Source organism: Artibeus jamaicensis, unplaced genomic scaffold (assembly GCF_021234435.1).
Source record: "Artibeus jamaicensis isolate MK-2021 breed Jamaican fruit bat unplaced genomic scaffold, CSHL_Jam_final contig_540, whole genome shotgun sequence".
Taxonomy (NCBI): Eukaryota; Metazoa; Chordata; class Mammalia; order Chiroptera; family Phyllostomidae; genus Artibeus; species Artibeus jamaicensis.
In genome coordinates, this window is record NW_026521879.1 from 2,316,280 (window position 1) to 2,334,019 (window position 17,740).

Below are 17,740 nucleotides of genomic sequence, written 5' to 3' on the forward strand. Positions count from 1 at the left end.
GCTCATAAGTCAATGATAACTGTTGGCTGTTTTCAAAATGAACAGCCCCTTGTCTGGGAAGTTGAAAGAGGACTCTTGTATTCATTTATTGGGTACCTCACTTCCAGCAGGAGCCAACTGTTCTGAGTGTACCAATTTGTGTATTTGTATATGCAAAGCATCATAATGATTTGTGACCATGAATCATGACATTTTAAAATGTACTTTTCTTGGCAGAAAATTTAAAAATTTAAGAGGTTTGTTTTGTTTTTACTTTGCTGTGAGAAAAAGTGAGCATTTGGAAGACATTTCTTTTGAAAACTTAAAATGGAAATCACTAATCTTTACATTTAACTGAACAGTTAATCAAATATTTTATTTCATCTTTAAAAATGTCATTTTTAACAGGTTGGAATAGAAGAAAATGTGGATTACAAAGCAATTATTGATGGAGTTGAAAATGTTAGTCGTTTTGGTAAGCTGTTTGGTGAAATCCCTTCCCATATTTGTATGCATATGAATGTTTACAATATTACAAAAATCGGCTGTTCCAAAAGAAGAAAGGAGCAAAGCCTCAATTTTCACACTTGATGATTTATACATTTTATACTAAAGAACAATTATCTCTAAATGTTTTCACATAAAAAATCGTAAAACATTAATGGAAGTAGGAAGCTGAAGTTTTCTTATTTTATTCTCGAAAATAATCTAATTCTGTGATGAAATCAAAATTTATTCTGTCTTTTCATTGTACATCTGTTAAAGATTCTAATTCATAATTTGAAATTAGATGATTTTATAAAAATCATGCTTTAGGGTCAAAAGAGGAATTTCTCCCAAGTTAAAAATTTATACCCTGGCGGTTTCCTTGATAAGCTTTACCAGTATGACAAAATAAGAGTTTTGGAAGAAGGTAATTGCTTACATACAAGATATGATATGCTTTGATAGTGTTCTCCCTGCTTTCTCATGGCTCTGGTAATTTGTCACATATGCTTTTGACCTTGGCAAGAGAAAACAAACATATTGTTATTTTATTTTTATTAGTCACTCACACATAAAGTATTAATGTCCTGAATCATCCATAAAATTATGATATTTCCTCTTTCATAAACTGCAAATTTGAATTCTGACACAAAATTTATTTAAACCCTTTTCTTGAGAGTAGAAGCTGGACTAGGGTTGATTTCTCTTGGAAAATTATATGTGAAGACCTGAATTGTCTGACTATTTGAGAAATCAGGAGTATATGAATTCCTGCAGTGTGGCTTTAATTTTTAAAATTTTTTTGTAAAGTTCAATTAAATGCAAGATGAAGCTGGTATCTCCTTCTATCCTAATTGCAAAATTCAACATTGAGTGCCATCAGCCACATTTAATTTTTTTCTCATTTAGTAGATACTGTCAAGACTGAAAGAAGGCAGCTAGCATGAATTTCTACACTTAAAATTGTATATAAAATGAATTCTGAATGTTCTCAGGTTTTGCATCAGCCAGTGGGGACAAGAGCAATGCTGACACTGGATTGTTAGTGCTGACTGTGTAACTGGGCCTCTAAGGCCGCTTTCTCTCAAAGATTCTTCGAGTTATTCCTGAGGGACTCTGGAAGGGTGCTCAGATGAGTTTAGCAATCAATTTGCTCATGTTCTTTGATTAAAGTTCACTTTCTAACATCTACTACTTGCAAGCCACTGAGGGACATGCTCCATCAGAGTCACTGGTGCCACATAATACTCTCCCTGAGAAGATGGATTCCCTAAGAGCATTGTTGTGTCTGTGTCCTGGCTCCTGCCTCAGTAGCAGAACTAATATACATATATTAGCTATTTTTCTGACTGGCTGGGAACATGTACTAGTCTCTCCTCCATTCTCCATCTACCTTCTGTATTTCTACTCTGCTATTTGTGCACCAACTTCCTCCCTCCCCTTTTGCCAGCTCACCCACTCAATACTTAATGTTTCAATACACTCAGCAAGGATACCTAATTTTGATAGTTGGTAAGTGGTAGAACCAGAATTTAGATCCTGGTCTGTCCACACAATTTGTTCCACTATATGGTGGAGATTTCTATTAGTTATGCATTTCAGAACACACAGGAAATATGTTTTAATTTTACTTGAATAGTTGTTAAATACCATCTGTTTCAGCTGAATAAGTGAAGCCCGCCTAAATTCAGTACTTCCATTTTGAGAGTTCTTGGATTAAATCCATTTTCGAGTCTAGAAAAATTCTCCCATGCCTGAGAAACTGCAATCTTCCCTATGTTTGCTCCCAGCCATTGCTGCTGGGAACCTGGAGGCTTGAAGGCCATGCCTGTCCTTAGTCAGTGACTCTGGAACTGCAGCTAAACTTCCAAATCCTGCTCCATATTCTCCATATAATGTGAGTTGTCTGAAACACAACACTTTTCGATCATCATGCAGATTATAAAATCTGTTTTATTGTATGTGGCTGGTTGCTCATTTCCTGTTTTTTTTTTTCTATAAGATATAAACCCATTTCTCTTTCCTTCCCTTACCCCTGCCTTTCTTTCTCTTTCTCACACCATCCCTAGTGAATGTTAGGTGTTGTCTGGTCCATGGTGTGGCGAGAGAGAGCATGATATGGCAGCCATCTAAGATAGTATATTATTCTCTTCCAAGCAGAGCCCACAAAGAAAAGAGAACTGTTAATTGAACTCTTTCAAACTGCAAGGAAGAAACACACCTCAGATAGCATCATTAGTAATTCTCAAATGGGAATTCTCAATAGCATGACTTGTGGTGCCACAAATTCAGCCCAGGAATGTCTATATTGAAAAAATTCTCACAGGCAGTGTTATTGTAGCTCCATCTTAAACTCATTGTCCTAAGTAATAAGAATTGGTTTCAAGTATTTAGTGGTTCTTCCCTAGTGCTTGGCCATGTTGTGGTACTTATCTCCCTACCTCTCAACCTCCTCATTTTTCTCCCTCCTACAGAAGACAGATCTGATTGATTGGTTAATCACTGGTTTATATGTTCAAAGGAATACTGATTGAGTAAATGAATGATTTTCCTCAAACAGATCAACTTTTCTCAGGTGTGATTCTCTCTTGTATTAACAAAAGTGATGTAATTCAGATAAAACATGTTTTTGCAAGCCACAAATAACCCCCACCTTAATTTTATTTTCCCATAAAATGGTGGTGTAAATTGAAAAACACTACCACAATGGAAAAGTCTTGAGAAATCCAAGACAGAAATTTAGGACATGAACATAAATTCAAAAAAGAAATGATACAAAATTCATTCATAAGTTAACACATTCATAAATGAGGCTAAATGAGTACTGCTGAGGCTCTGAGGGAGGAAGAATGGATTCCATACTGGGATGGGGCAAGGAGAAATCAAAACTGTCTTCTGATTCTTTATCTTTTTAGTTCTCAAATTTCTTTTCCTATTTCAAGAAAATTCTCTCTCATCCCCATTCAGATCTTGCTACCTTTTTTTTCTTTCTATGTCTCCCTGTGTTATTTCATTTCCCACCTAACTTAGCAGTGAGTCGATTTTTGTATCCTTCCTCAATTAGTGTGCTTCACATCCACATTTCCACAGAACATTTGAAAGATAAATTTTGTCTTCAGAGAAAAAGGAAAAAATTCTAGCCCAATGATGTTTAAAGGGATATGATTGCATCACAAAAATTTCGTGTATGAAAAACATAAATCTGAAAATGGAAAATATTCACTTATCAAAAGTAAGTATATTTCTATTTCAAAGAACTTAAATCTGAGTCTGAATATCAATAATGTCATCCTGACATTGGCAGAGAAGAAGACATCCTTTGGAAGTTACTAATTAATCCATAAACCAAATAGACATAGAACTTTCTATTGGATTAAAAGTAGATTTAGGTTGTATATGGCCAACACTATAAGTTCCATCAAATAGATTTTATTTCTAGCATTCACTCTTAAATTCACACTTGAAGCAGTTATCAATAGCTTTATTAAGGTCATCCTTCCTTCAGATATTTCTAAATTGCAAAAAAATTAACATTCAATAATTGAAGTGGAAATATTTTTTTTACTCTTTTCTGGGTATACTCAGTATTTTCACAGATTTTAGAACTGGAATAGACTATTAAGATCACCTATTCCAGTCATTTCATTTTATAATAAATAAAGTAGGATTTAAAAAGACTAAAGTCTTGCAAAGGTTTCACTCCACTTGGTATTTTCAACCCCGGCTGCATTTTGGAACCATCTGGAGCATATTTTTTTAAATGCAGATGTTCAGTCCCCCACCACTAGGGATTTGAATTTAAATGGTCCAGTTGGGACCTTGGATATTGGTATATTTTTTAAGGCTTCCTAGATGATATGAATAAAAGGTGAATAAGGTGCTCTACGCTGTGCTACCTCACTTAGACTAGATTAAATTGGCTTTAGGGACTATTTCTTAATGACCTAAATCACTTGCTGGAGCAGAGGACATGAATAGGGCTGGGCAGTTATGAGGATGGGAGAAGGAGTTATGCACATGTCTCACTGGGAAGCAGATTGCTGCTTATGTGAGTGAGGACTGGCACACAATTAGCTAAATGACCAAGGCAGTGTTATTGGGACAGCCTATTGGGAAGATATAAAAACAAAAATGGGGCTATTTAAGGAGTCAGGTAAGTCCGATTGTTTTAGGATTCTAAGGCCAGATGAAACACTGAGGAAAGCTCTACTGTAGTAGACCGCTCTGCCTGATTTTAGGAATTGTGTCTCTACCCCTTGTGGCTAAGGGCGAGAGACGACCTTTGGAATGCCAGCTACAGGAGACAAAGCCTGTCTCTGGTAGCAAACACTGCCTCAGTTCCTCTCTCTGCCCCCAGAGCTTGGTCGGAAGTCAATGACGGGTAAGACCCCTCACAGCAGGAGGCAACCTAAGCCAGACTTGATCACCTGGGAGGCTTTCATGGAAGGACTCAGGGGGCTGCAACAAAGAGCAATGGACTCTTGCGCCCCCCCCCCCTTGTCAAAGCCCAAGTCCCCATGTTCTCTGGGAGAAGCGCTTCCTGGCTCTAATCCTCTTAAGCCTGAATACCTGATCGGGAGGGGTGCAGCTCCTTGCCTGGCTAGAGCGTGACCTGGGGGAAAATCTGGCATCACAAAGACTTGCTGATAAACCTGTGAAATCTGCTCTGCTAAGAGTGCTTTCATTCATATGATAAGGGTCCGAAAGGAAATGAGTATGTCTCCCAGTTTCTGCAACTCTCTTCCTGACAGACACTGATGCATAATAAGCCCTCAGATTTCTTTGTAATGTTATCTACTGTTTGATCCTTGCCGCCCTGTATTCCTGTGTATTACAACCCAATAAAAGGCTGTGGAAGATGGCACTCGGGGCCTCTTTCTCCCCAGAGAAACTGGCCGCAGCCCACGCCTCCATCCCCAAACAGATCTCATTTTGTCTCAGCCATATTTATTCATTCACGAGTGTCCGTGGCACTGGGGGGACCTCACGGAGAGGTCGCCTCCACACTCTACCACTGTTTCTGTAGGAATTCTCTGTTTTAAATACATGTTGTATGTACTTGTATATCTAGCAAGATTAAATTAATATTTATTATTGTATTATGTGTGTGTGTATTCCAGAATATATTCTCCACTCTTTGTCCTGCCTTTTTACTCTCTTACCACTCTTAATAGTGACTATTGATGAAAGATCCTGGCCCTGGCTGGCGTAGCTCAGTGGATTGAGCGTGGGCCTGCAAACCAGAGTATCGCGGTTCGATTCCCAGTCAGGGCACATGCCTGGGTTGCAGGCCAGTTCCCAGCAGGGGACTCAAGAGAGGCAACCACACATTGATGTTTCTCTCCCACTCTTCTCCTTTCTTTCCCCTCTCTCTAAAAATAAATAAATAAAATATTTAAAAAAAAAAAGAAAGATCCTGATTACTGTATATTAAAATTCTTCATTTATCCTATATAGCTAATGCTTTCTGTGTGCAATTTCAGAAATCTTAGTATACCATAAGATTATAAAGATAATTTTCTCTAAAATTTTTACTATTCTTTTCACATTTAGATCTATAACTATTTATGACCGATTTGTGCTGTGTATTTGGTATGATGTAGCAAATAAAAATTTGTTTTTTTCCATAAAGATATTCAATTGATATAGCACTGTTTCTTGAAAATGCAGTCCATTCCAACTACAGAGTAATTTTTTGTCGTAAGTCAAGTGACAATCAAGTGGGGGTTTGGACTGTTTGTTCTCTTCCATATGCCCTTTGTCTATTTTTCCATAAAGATCTCACTATCATGATTTCTACAGATTTATACACCAGGACTCAGTATCTCATAGTAAAAGTTCACCAGCTTTATTATTGTTTGAAAATATCTTAATTTTTTCAATTACAGTTGGCATTAAATATAGTGGTTTCAGATGTATAGTATAGTGGTTAGACATTACATTTTAAGATTAAGTTTTAAGATCAGCATGTCAGTTCACACCACACAAATGCAGACACACATATACACAAGCAGACAAACCCTCCTGGGACTGCAATTAAGAATTCATTGACTTAATAAGTTAAGTTGGAGAAAACAAAAACCTTCACAATAATAAATCTTCTTACTCATAAACATGGTTTTTTTCATTTTTAAAAGATTTTCTCTAATTCTTTCAAGAAAATTATATAATTTTAAATATAGATATTATATACATGAGTCATTAGATTTACTTGTATTTGATATATTGTTATTATATTATTTTAAATTTTATTTTCTAGTCTTTGATATTCTTACATCAAAATAAAATACATTTTCTTTTTTTTGTATTTTTTTTATTTATTGAGTTATTTTTCAAGTACAGTTTTCTTTTGTCAATTTCTCCCATCCCAACCCCCCCTCCGCCCCGTCTCCATACCTCCCTCCCGTCCCCCCCTCCCCACAGACCTCATCCCTGTGTCTTTCATACTTGTTCTTCAAAATCCCTCCTCGTTTTTCCCCTTAAATTCCCTTCCCTCTCCCCTCTGGTCGCTGCCCACTTGTTCTCTATTTTAGTGTCTTTGTTTTTATTCTATTTGCTTATTTTGTTATTTAGCTTCCTGTTAAAGGTGAGATCATATGGTATTTGTCCTTCAATGCCTGGCCTATTTCACTCAGCATAATGCTTTCCAGTTCCATCCATGTTGTTGCAAAGGGTAGGAGCTCCTTCTTTCTCTCTGCTGCATAGAATTCCATTGTGTATATGTACCACAATTTTTTGATCCATTCATTTACTGACGGGCACCTAGGTTGCTTCCAACTCTTGGCTATTGTAAATTGTGCTGCTAAGAACATTGTGGTAGATAGGTTCTTTGAAATTGATGTTTTAGGATTCTTGGGATATAATCCTAAGGCAGGTCGATTTTTATTTTTCTGAGAAAATTCCATACTGTTCTCCATAATGGTTGTACCAGTCTGCAATCCCACCAACAGTGAACTAAGGACCCCTTTTCCCCACAACCTCTCCAACATTTGTTGTTTATTGCTTTGTTTATGATAGCCATCCTGACTGGTGTAAAGTGGTATCTCATTGTGGTTTTAATTTGCATCTCTCTGATAGCTAACAATATTGAGCACCTCTTCATGTGTCTCTGGATATTCTGTATGTTCTCTTTGGAGAAGTGTCTGTTCAAGTCCTTTTCCCATTTTTTAATTGGGTTCAATGTCTTCCTAGAGTGGAGTCTTGTAAGTTCTTTGTATATTTTGGAGATTAAACCTTTGTCTGAGGTATCATTGGCAAATATGTTTTCCCATACAGTTGGTTGTCTTGCTAATTTAATACTGTTTTCTTTGGCCATGCAGAAGTTTTTTATTTTGATGAGGTCCCATTTGTTTATTCTTTCCTGTATATCCCTTGCTCTAGGGGACATATCGGTAAAAATGTTGCTGCGTGGAATATCTGAGATTTTCTTGCTCATGTTCTCCTCTAGGACTTTAATGGTGTCACGGCTTATATTTAAGTCTTTTATCCACCTTGAATTTATTTTGGTGTATGGTGTAAGTTGGTGCTCAAGTTTCATTTCTTTGCACGTAGCTGTCCAGTTCTCCCAACACCATTTGTTGAAGAGGCTATCTTTACTCCATTTGATGTTACTGCCCCCTTTGTCAAATATTAATTGACTGTAGAGAGTTGGGTTGATTTCTGGGCTCTCTGTTCTGTTCCATTGGTCTATATGCCTGTTTTTATGCCAGTACCAGGCTGTTTTGATTACAGTGGCTTTGTAATACAGTTTGATATCAGGTATTGTGATCCCTCCTACTTTGTTCTTCTTTCTCAAAAGAGCAGTTGCTATTCGGTCTCGTTTATGGCTCCATATAAATTTTTGAAGTGTTTGTTCTATGTCTGTGAAATACGCCATTGGTACTTTAATAGGTATTGCATTGAATCTGTATATTGCTTTGGGTAGTATGGACATTTTGATGATGTTAATTCTTCCAATCCATGAACACGGTATATGTTTCCATTTGTTTGTGTCTTCCTTGATTTCTTTCTTCAGTGCTGTGTAGTTTTCTGCATACAGGTCTTTTACCTCCTTGGTTAGGTTTATTCCCAGATATTTTATTTTTCTTTTTGCTATATCAAATGGGATTTTTTCCTTGATTTCTGCTTCTGCTGATTCATTGTTTGTATATAAAAATGCCTTTGATTTCTGGATATTGACTTTGTATCCTGCTGTTTTGCCAAATTCATTAATTAGTTCGAGCAGTTTTGGGGTAGAGTCTATAGGATTTTACATGTACACTATCATGTCATCTGCAAACAGTGACAGTTTTGTTTCCTCCTTTCCTAGTTGGATGCCTTTTATTTGCTTTTCCTGCCTGATCGCTGTGGCCAAAACTTCTAATACTATATTGAATAGAAGTGGTGAAAGTGGACATCCTTGTCTTGTTCCTGATCTCAATGGAAAAGTTTTTAGTTTTTTCCCATTGAGTATGATATTGGCTGTAGGTCTCTCATAAATGGCCTTTATTATATTGAGGAATGCTCCCTCTATTCCCACTTTGCTGAGTGTTTTTATCATAAATGGGTGCTGGACCTTATCAAAAGCTTTTTCCGCGTCTATTGATATGATCATGTGGTTTTTGTCTTTGCTTTTGTTTATGTGATGTATTACATTTACTGATTTGCGAATATTGAAGCATCCTTGCATCCCTGGGATGAATCCCACTTGGTCGTGGTGTATAATCTTTTGGATATATTGTTGGATGCGATTTGCCAATATTTTGTTGAGGATTTTAGCATCTATGTTCATCAGCGATATTGGCCTGAAGTTTTCTTTCTTTGTTGTATCTCTATCTGGTTTTGGAATTAGGATGATGCTGGCTTCATAAAAGGAGTTTGGGAGTTTTCCATCCTTTTGGATTTTTTGGAATAGTCTATGAAGAATGGGGGTTAGCTCTTCTTTAAATGCTTTGTAGAATTCTCCTGTGAATCCATCTGGTCCGGGGCTTTTGTGTGATGGGAGTATTTTTATTACTGCTTCAATTTCTTTTGCTGTTATTGGTCTATTCAGGTGTTCTACTTCTTTTTCATTGAGTTTTGGGAGATTATATTTTTCTAGAAATGTGTCCATTTCCCCTAGGTTCTCAAATTTCTTGGCATATAGTTCTTCATAGTAATTTCTTACAATCCTTTCTATTTCTGTGGTATCAGTTGTAATCTCTCCTCTTTCATTTCTGATTGTGTTTATTTGTGTCCGTTCCCTTCTTTTCTTGATGAGCCTACTTAAAGGCTTGTCTATTTTGTTTATCTTCTCAAAGAACCAACTCATGCATTCATTAATCCTTAGGATTGTGCTTTTAGTCTCTATGTCATTTAGTTCTGCTCTGATCTTGGTTATTTCCTTCCTTCTACTTGCTTTGGGCTGTTTTTGTTGTTGTTCCTCGAGTTCTTGCAGGCATAGAGTAAGGTCATTTGTTTGAAATGTTTCTGTTTTCTTTAGATAGGCCTGTATTGCTATAAACTTCCCTCTCAGGACTGCCTTGGCTGTATCCCATAAGTTTGGGGTTGTTGTGAGATCATTTTCATTTGTTTCCAGAAACTTTTTGATTTCTTCCCTAATTTCATTCTTGACCCGTTCATTGTTTAGTAGCATACCATTCAGTCTCCATGATTTGGGGTGCTTTGGGTTTTTTCCTCTAGGGTTGGTTTCCAATTTCAGTCCCTTGTGGTCAGAGAAAATGCTTGGTATGATTTCAATTTTCTTGACTTTGTTGAGGCTCATTTTGTGACCTATCATGTGGTCGATTTTTGAGAATGTTCCATGTGCATTTGAAAAGAATGTGTATTTAGCTTCTTTGGGATGAAGGGCTCTATATATGTCAGTTAAGTCCATTTCCTCTAGGGTGTTGTTTAATGACACAATATCTTTATTGATATTTTGTTTGGAAGATCTGTCCATTTTTGATAGTGGGGTGTTAAAATCCCCTACTATAATTGTGTTGCTGTCAATATCATTCTTGAAGTCCTCTAAGATTTTCTTGATATATTTTGGTGCTCCTATGTTGGGTGCATATATATTTACGATGTTAATGTCTTCTTGGTGGATTCTTCCCTTGAGTATTATGAAGTGACCTTCTGGGTCTCTCTTTATGGTCCTCTTTTTGAAGTCTATTTTGTCTGATATGAGAATTGCTACTCCAGCTTTTTTTTCTTGTCCGTTTGCTTGGTAAATTTGTTTCCAGCCTTTCACTTTTAGTCTGTGATGGTCCTTTGTCCTGAGGTGGGTCTCTTGTAGGCAACATATGTGAGGGTCATGCTTTCTTATCCATTCAGCTATTCTGTGTCTTTTAATTGGACCATTTAATCCATTTACGTTTAAGGTTATTATTGATAGGTACTTATTCATTGCCATTTTTGTACCTGTGTTCTTCTCTGTCTCTCACTCTTCCTTCCTTTCCTTAAAGCAGTCCTTTTAGTATTTCTTATATGACTGGTTTGGTGGCATATTCTTTTAGACTTCTTTTGTCTTGGAAGCTCTTTATTTGGCCTTCTATCTTGATTGATAGCCTTGCTGGGTAAAGTAGCCTTGGTTGCAGGCCTCTGGTTCTCATTACTTGGAATATTTGTTGCCATTCTCTTCTTGCTTGGAGTGTTTCCATTGAGAAGTCAGTAGCTAGCCTTATTGGGGCTCCCTTGTATGTTACTTCTTTTTTCTCCCTTGCTGCCTTTAAGATTCTCTCTTTGTCTTGGAATTTTGCCATTTTGATGATGATGTGTCTTGAAGTGGGCCTCCTTGGGTTCCTCTTGATTGGGACTCTCTGTGATTCCTGGATTTGTGTGACTTTTTCTGTCATCAAATTAGGAAAATTTTCTCTCATTACTCTTTCAAATATGTTTTCTATTACTTGTTCTTCTTCTTCTCCTTCTGGTATCCCTATTATTCGGATATTATTACGTTTCATATTGTCTTGTATTTCTCTTAATCCCTCTTCATTCTTTCTAAGTTTCTTTTCATTTTCCTGCTCTTTCTGTGAGATGCTTTCTACTTTGTCCTCCAGCTCACTAATCCTATCCTCCGCCTCTTCTATCCTACTTTTGAAACTATCTACTGTGTTCTTCAATTCAGAAATTGTATTCTTCATTTCCTCCTGTCCCTTGCTGATAGTTTCTATTTCCTTTTTCATATTGATATAGTTTGTGGTGAGGTCATTGTAGCTCCCCTGTAGTTTTTGGTAGCTCATCGTGAGCTCTTTGAATTTCGTGACTACCAGTGCTTTGAATTCACTATCTGTTAGTTGATTAGCTTCTATTTCATCTAACATTCTTTCTGAAGCCTCTGCTTTTTCTTTTATTTGGGGATTGTTTCTTTGTCTTCCCATTGTTTGTGTGACTCTTCTTGTTGGCCTCAGCTTCTAAAATTGATCTGTTCTGACTCCCTGGGTTTATGCTGTGAACTTCTGTGGTATAATACCTGTGAATTTCAGTGGTGCAGGCTCCTTCAGGTATCTTGATGTTCTCCGTTTCCACCTACTCCTTTTATTGTGTTTGTGTAATCAGTTGTAGGAGGAGGCAAAATGGTTTATGACAGCATAAGAGTTTTTTATGATATTTACAGTCACAGCTGGTAGAGAGGAGATAGGCGATCTTTAGACTGTATATTGTATTAACCGTATTCTTCAGCCAAACTTGACACTTTTATGACATGATGGACAAAAGATAAGCCTCTTGTTGGGGAGGGAAGTCTTGTTAGTTGTAACTAGAAAGCAGTGAGGTTTTAGATGGTCAGATTTTGAGGTAAGGTGAGTATAAGGAACGGTGAATAGGCGTGGTGTGTGAGCCAATAGAGGTAACCACTACAGTGATAGAGTTCAGGGACCTGTACAATGGATTAAGATCCGGGAGATGTGTTGTGAACTATTTACTGTTGCATAGATCAGCTATTATTTACACTAATATTAGAGCAGTACTCGTATAACAATCTCTATGTGGTCTGTCTGAGTAGGGGGTATAGTGCTTTAGGTAGTGTGCTAAAGGAAAACCAGTGGCGTGTAGTTTAGAGGGTTAGCAAAGCACTGTGGAGGAAAGGACAGGGGGGAGCCTGTCTAATAATACAATGTACCTACTCGAGACTAAGAAGCCTCTACAGAAAAAGGAGGAATACAGAGATATTATTAAAATATAAAAGAGGTGAAAATAATGAAAAAAAATGCATCTCCTCGTGGCTTCTCTGCTATAGGAATGTGAAGTTTGTTTCTCTGTCTCTACTGTTGAGATGCCCCCTCTTCGGGTCCCATTCTGGTCCTTTCACAGTTCCTAGTTGTTGGTGTCTCTTGCAGGTAAAAGGAAACGAAGCAACATACAATCAAACGAAAAGGCAGGAGAGGGGAGGCGAAAGCAATGAGTTTAAGAGGAAAGGGAGAAGGACTAAAACGGAAAAAGAAAGGAGAGGAACAAAGTATAGAAAGATAAAGCAGTGATAAAATTTAAAAAATATATAAGGTTACTAAACTAATGCACAAAAAAGTTACTAAAAAAAGGAAAAAAAAACATAAAAAATTGAAGAAAAAAAAACCAAAACACAAACAAGTAAACAGCAAAAAAAAACCCCAAATAAACAATAACAACAACAACAGAGAAACCCTTCCCTTGTTGGTTTCAAACTGTCCAGACTGGTTTTTCTTGTAGCAGGATCTCCCTGTGTGCTGGGATGCCGACGCATGTGCGCGCACCAGCCGGGCTACCAGCTTGGGGTGTGGGCGCCTGGGCACTTGCCGGGCACACTCTGTGGGCTGTCCGGGACTGCGCAACCTGCGCTATCTGGTCCCCGCCGCCCCTGTGCACTTCCCGATCCTAGTGGCGTCAGCCTAGAGTTCTCTGCGCCCCCGCTGGCGCGGGAAACCGTCTGGCGCTTCTAGGTCCAGTAGCCCGGGCTCAAAGATCTCTGCGCCAGTGCGCGCCAGAGTCCGGCTGTGCGTGTGAGCAGGAAACCGTCAGGGAGCGTCTTTGTCCTGCAGCCTCTCTGAACTCTCTGCGCCCGCGAGCTTGTCCTTCTGGGACTGGCGTAACCGGCAGAGGGCTTCCCAGCCCCCTGGTGGTGGCTCAGAGGCGTCCGCTTCCAACAGACCTTCTGGGACCCGGAGTAACCGGCAGGGCGCTTCCCATTCGTGTGGCTAGTCCCCAAATGCCTCCACTTTCCCCCTGGCTCGCTGCAAGGCCGGATAGGAAGCAAGCCAATCTGCCTTGGCAAGAGAACACCTCAGTCCACTTTCAATAAAACAAAACAAAACAAAACAAAACTTTCCGGACAGCCTGTCTCTCATTCCCGCTCAGTCCCCAACCAAACCTGTGAGGCTAATGCGTCTCTGGATTCTCCCAGGCTTGCAATCACAGAGTCTGCAGTTGAACCGGGCCCTGTGTCTTTGTACCCCTCCCCAAAAATGCAAGCCAGCAAGCAGACAGGTCTCTGCCCGGTGTTGTCCAGTTTTGCTTATATAGGAAGCGGGGGAGCTGCTGGCCCACGCTGGAGGCCACTGGAGCCGCTGGGTGCCCAAGCTCCTGTGGTAGACCTCTCTGGCGTTGGTCTCAGACCGATGGTTCTGGACCCCGGCTGTAGATGCAGCACCTGGGCCACCTGGCCTGGGGCGCCAGCCCCCGCCGCTGCTTTGTCTTTAAACTGGTTCCCAAAGCCCCACTGACCTGCCGCTTTCTGGTGTTTCAGCGTCCAACAGAGTCTCTGTTCTTTCAATTTCACAAATGCTGGATAACTGATGGATTAGTGCGCTGCTTTTCTATAGATCTGCCAGGATTTTCACCCACGAGTGCCGGAGCTAGAATCCGCTCCCTCTTACTCCGACGCCATCTTCAAGAGTTTTTTCTAAAATACATTTTCATACATTGGTCTTTTATACAGTGACTTTACTAAATACACATGTTTATTCTAATAGTTTGTATTTATTCTAATAGTTTTATTTGCATGCAGTCACGTTATTTGCCAAATATGATGCTGTCATTTATTTCTTCCAGTATATATGAACTTTTGTTCTTCCTTAATTACATTGGCCCAGTCTTCTAGTTTGTTGGATATAAACTGTGATAGCAGAATATCCTTGTCTCATTTTTTATTTCCAGGGAAAAGCTTTCAATGTCATCATTAATTATAGTGTTTATCATGGGCTTTTGAAGATAAGCATCAGAATATGATTATGTTTTTGTTTTCCAGTAAGTGTATTAAATCTTATGAAATGCTTTTTCTGTATTTATTGAAATAGCCATATAATTTCTGAATATCTTTTATATGTAAAGTAATCCTTCTAGCATCATCCTATTGTAAAGATGAAGCATCTAATACTACATAGTAATATCTGTAAAAAAATTAAAAATTTTGGTTTTATCACCATTTCTAAAACATATCCAAAACATCCTCAAAATTTCATTACAGATTAAATAAATAACATAATTTCATTCCAGATTAAACATGTAATAAAATTTGATTTCTGATTATATACATAAATGAAAAGCATATGTATATCTCCATTTTATAGAAGTTTATTCATTCAGTTGCAGAGTTGGGGTTCCAGCTGAGACTTATATTATTATTTTGTAGGGAAACAGGCTGCGTTAGATTCGTTCACATTGCTGAACCTTCTGCCAAACTCAACTGACAAATATTACACTTACAATGGCTCGTTGACCTCTCCTCCCTGCACAGACACTGTTGACTGGATCGTTTTTAAAGATGCTGTTAGCATCTCTGAGAGCCAGGTAATCTTGGAAACACAAACAAATGAAGTAATTTGAAGGCATGTAAAAAAAAAAGATTTTCTAAGCTTTACTAAAGAATATGTTAAAGCATTTTACTTCTGCCCTTGAAACAGGTATGTTAAGTTATATATTAAATTATCTTTTTTTTAGTTGGCTGTTTTTTGTGAAGTTCTTACAATGCAACAGTCTGGTTACGTCATGCTGATGGACTACTTACAGAATAATTTTCGAGAGCAACAGTACAAGTTTTCTAGGCAGGTGTTTTCCTCTTATACTGGGAAGGAAGAGATTCATGAAGCAGGTATGTATTGAAATGTAATTTTTCTACAGCTCACAGAGTCAGCATTGTAGGAGACAGTGTGGTACAATGGAAAATGTACAAGACACACATGTTTAGAAATATGTTGATTTTTAGCTTTGTAGCTTTAGACAAACTATTTAGCTTCTCTGACTTTCAGTCACCACAGTCAAAAGATGACAACTTAAAAATATCTGTTTTTGACCACATGACTAACCCCATTTAGTAGATGAGAAACGATTCAGTAAGGAAGTGATTTTTCTAAAACATGCAGTAAAAAATGGCAAAATCACATATGCACCCCCAAATTTATTTATGGCATCTGCCTGTGCTAAAAGCTATAAAAGAGAAATGAATGAGGGACTGAGTTGTTCAGAGTTTGGGAAGATCACGTTGGGTTGGGGTGGTCATGCAACCTCAGTGAGAGAACCATAGTTGAACTGAGCCTTGAGTTATGATTTGAGTTTTGTTTTGTTTTTTTAATTGTTTTTGAGGCAGAGAAGTAATTTATTTCAACAAGTACTTATTAATTAAGTTTATTGGGGTGACATTAGTTACTAAGATTATACAGATTTTAAGTTTACATTTCTATATTATCTGTATAATGCATTGTGTGCCCACCACCCAAAGTCAAATCTTCTGTCACCATAAATTGAGTTTTAAAGTGTTCATCTTTGTGTTGGCAGCTCCCAGGGAAGAGGGAAGAGCTAGCACCTAGTAGGAATTGAAACCAAATGTGCTTAATTATTGATGAATACAAAGTGAGTCTTCTTCCCAGTTGCCTTCTTTGCGGGTAGGGGGTATGGAATAACTTTGTCCTTGTCAGGCAATGGAGGGGACACAGGGGAAGCATCTCTGCAGTGGTTGCTGGCTCTTTTGAAGCTGGCACAGCAGTCAGAAGCCTTTAAAGATGCCCTGAGGACACAATCGGGTACATCTGCTGACTTGTCCTTTTCATTTTGTCCTTTGAATGGACTGATTCATGAAAGAAATAGTTGAGTGGCCTTTGCTTTGGGGACTTAAAACTTTTCCAAGTACATGGTCTTCTTTGATCTCAGCTCTGCAATGAGTTTTTGGACACATATGGTATTAATTTAATAATCATCTGCTTTTGAAGATTAGGCATTAAATCAGCATGTTTTAATGTGATATTTGTGAGCATTGTTTACCTCTGAAATCCACAAAAATAGAGTACAAAATAGGAGTAATGAATAGCTGCACTTAATGTTAAGTTTAAAATTAAATTGCCCCAAAGAGAGGAAATTTAATTATATTTCTTCTAGCAACATTAAATACTGTAACATCCTGTCTGGTAAATAACAGATAATTGATTAGAATTAAAAAACTGGATTTAATCAGCTTCTTTCTAAAATGCATATGACCAAATACCAAATTAAATAAATGTGATTCTTTTTGTCATGTTCTTTTTAAAAAAACAATTTATTATTTTTTGATTTGAGAGAGAGAGAAATGAAGGGGAGAGGGGGGAGAAAGAGATAAATACTAATTTGTTGTTTCACTTATTTATGCATTCATTGGTTAATTTTTGTGTATGACCTGACTGGGGAACAAACCAGTAACCTTAGTGTATCCAGCCAAGGCCTTGTCATGTACCTTTATCATTTATACTTAATTAAAACATTTCCTGTGTGGTACTAACTAGTCTCAGTGCATTCTCCACCCCAGCTCACTTCCTTCTCTCATACTGGACTCTGTGAAGTGCCCTGAAGAGGACAGACCATATCTCCCAGCTTCCACTTATACGCACTCTTTCCTGTCCATGGCATGTTTTCCCTGCTGTCTTTACTCATTGTTCTCCTCCTCCTCCAAGACTCAGTAGACCATTGAATGCACTGGAGAGTCACTCTGACTCTCTCTCCATCCCTCAGGTCAGACTCTGGCCAGGGCACAGGACTGTGCCATCGTAAAGGCGCTGTGCCCATAGAGTACAAGATAGTGATGCACATCTCAGGTCTGTGATGTGCCCAGGTATGCCTTTGTTCTGTGCACCCAAACCTCATAGCAGTTGGCATAGAATGATAATTGTTTACTTACTCATTTTTCTCCCCCACTTGCCTCTGAGCTCCATGAAGGACATAACTAAGTTTTCTACCTCTTAACCTGTATTGCTGAACTAAAGTGCAGCTCTCACTTACCATACATTTACCAAATGATGAAAAGAGTCCATTTCTATATAATGCAAACAAGGCAGGTTATACCTAATGGCTGTCTGTCACACCATTCAGTGTGTCTACC

General features: G+C 38.2%; 1 protein-coding gene across 3 annotated transcripts in view; it reads left to right on the plus strand.

Moving 5' to 3' along the window:
* Positions 1 to 17,740, plus strand: part of PTPRZ1 (protein tyrosine phosphatase receptor type Z1) — a 187,676-nt gene that overhangs the window by 101,073 nt on the left and 68,863 nt on the right. For all 3 annotated transcript variants that reach the window (XM_053669973.1, XM_053669974.1, XM_053669975.1), the window contains exons 6-8: positions 388 to 454; positions 15,029 to 15,186; positions 15,337 to 15,487. In XM_053669973.1, coding sequence (XP_053525948.1) covers positions 388 to 454; positions 15,029 to 15,186; positions 15,337 to 15,487 — 376 coding nt within the window. The remainder of the gene's footprint in view (positions 1 to 387; positions 455 to 15,028; positions 15,187 to 15,336; positions 15,488 to 17,740) is intronic.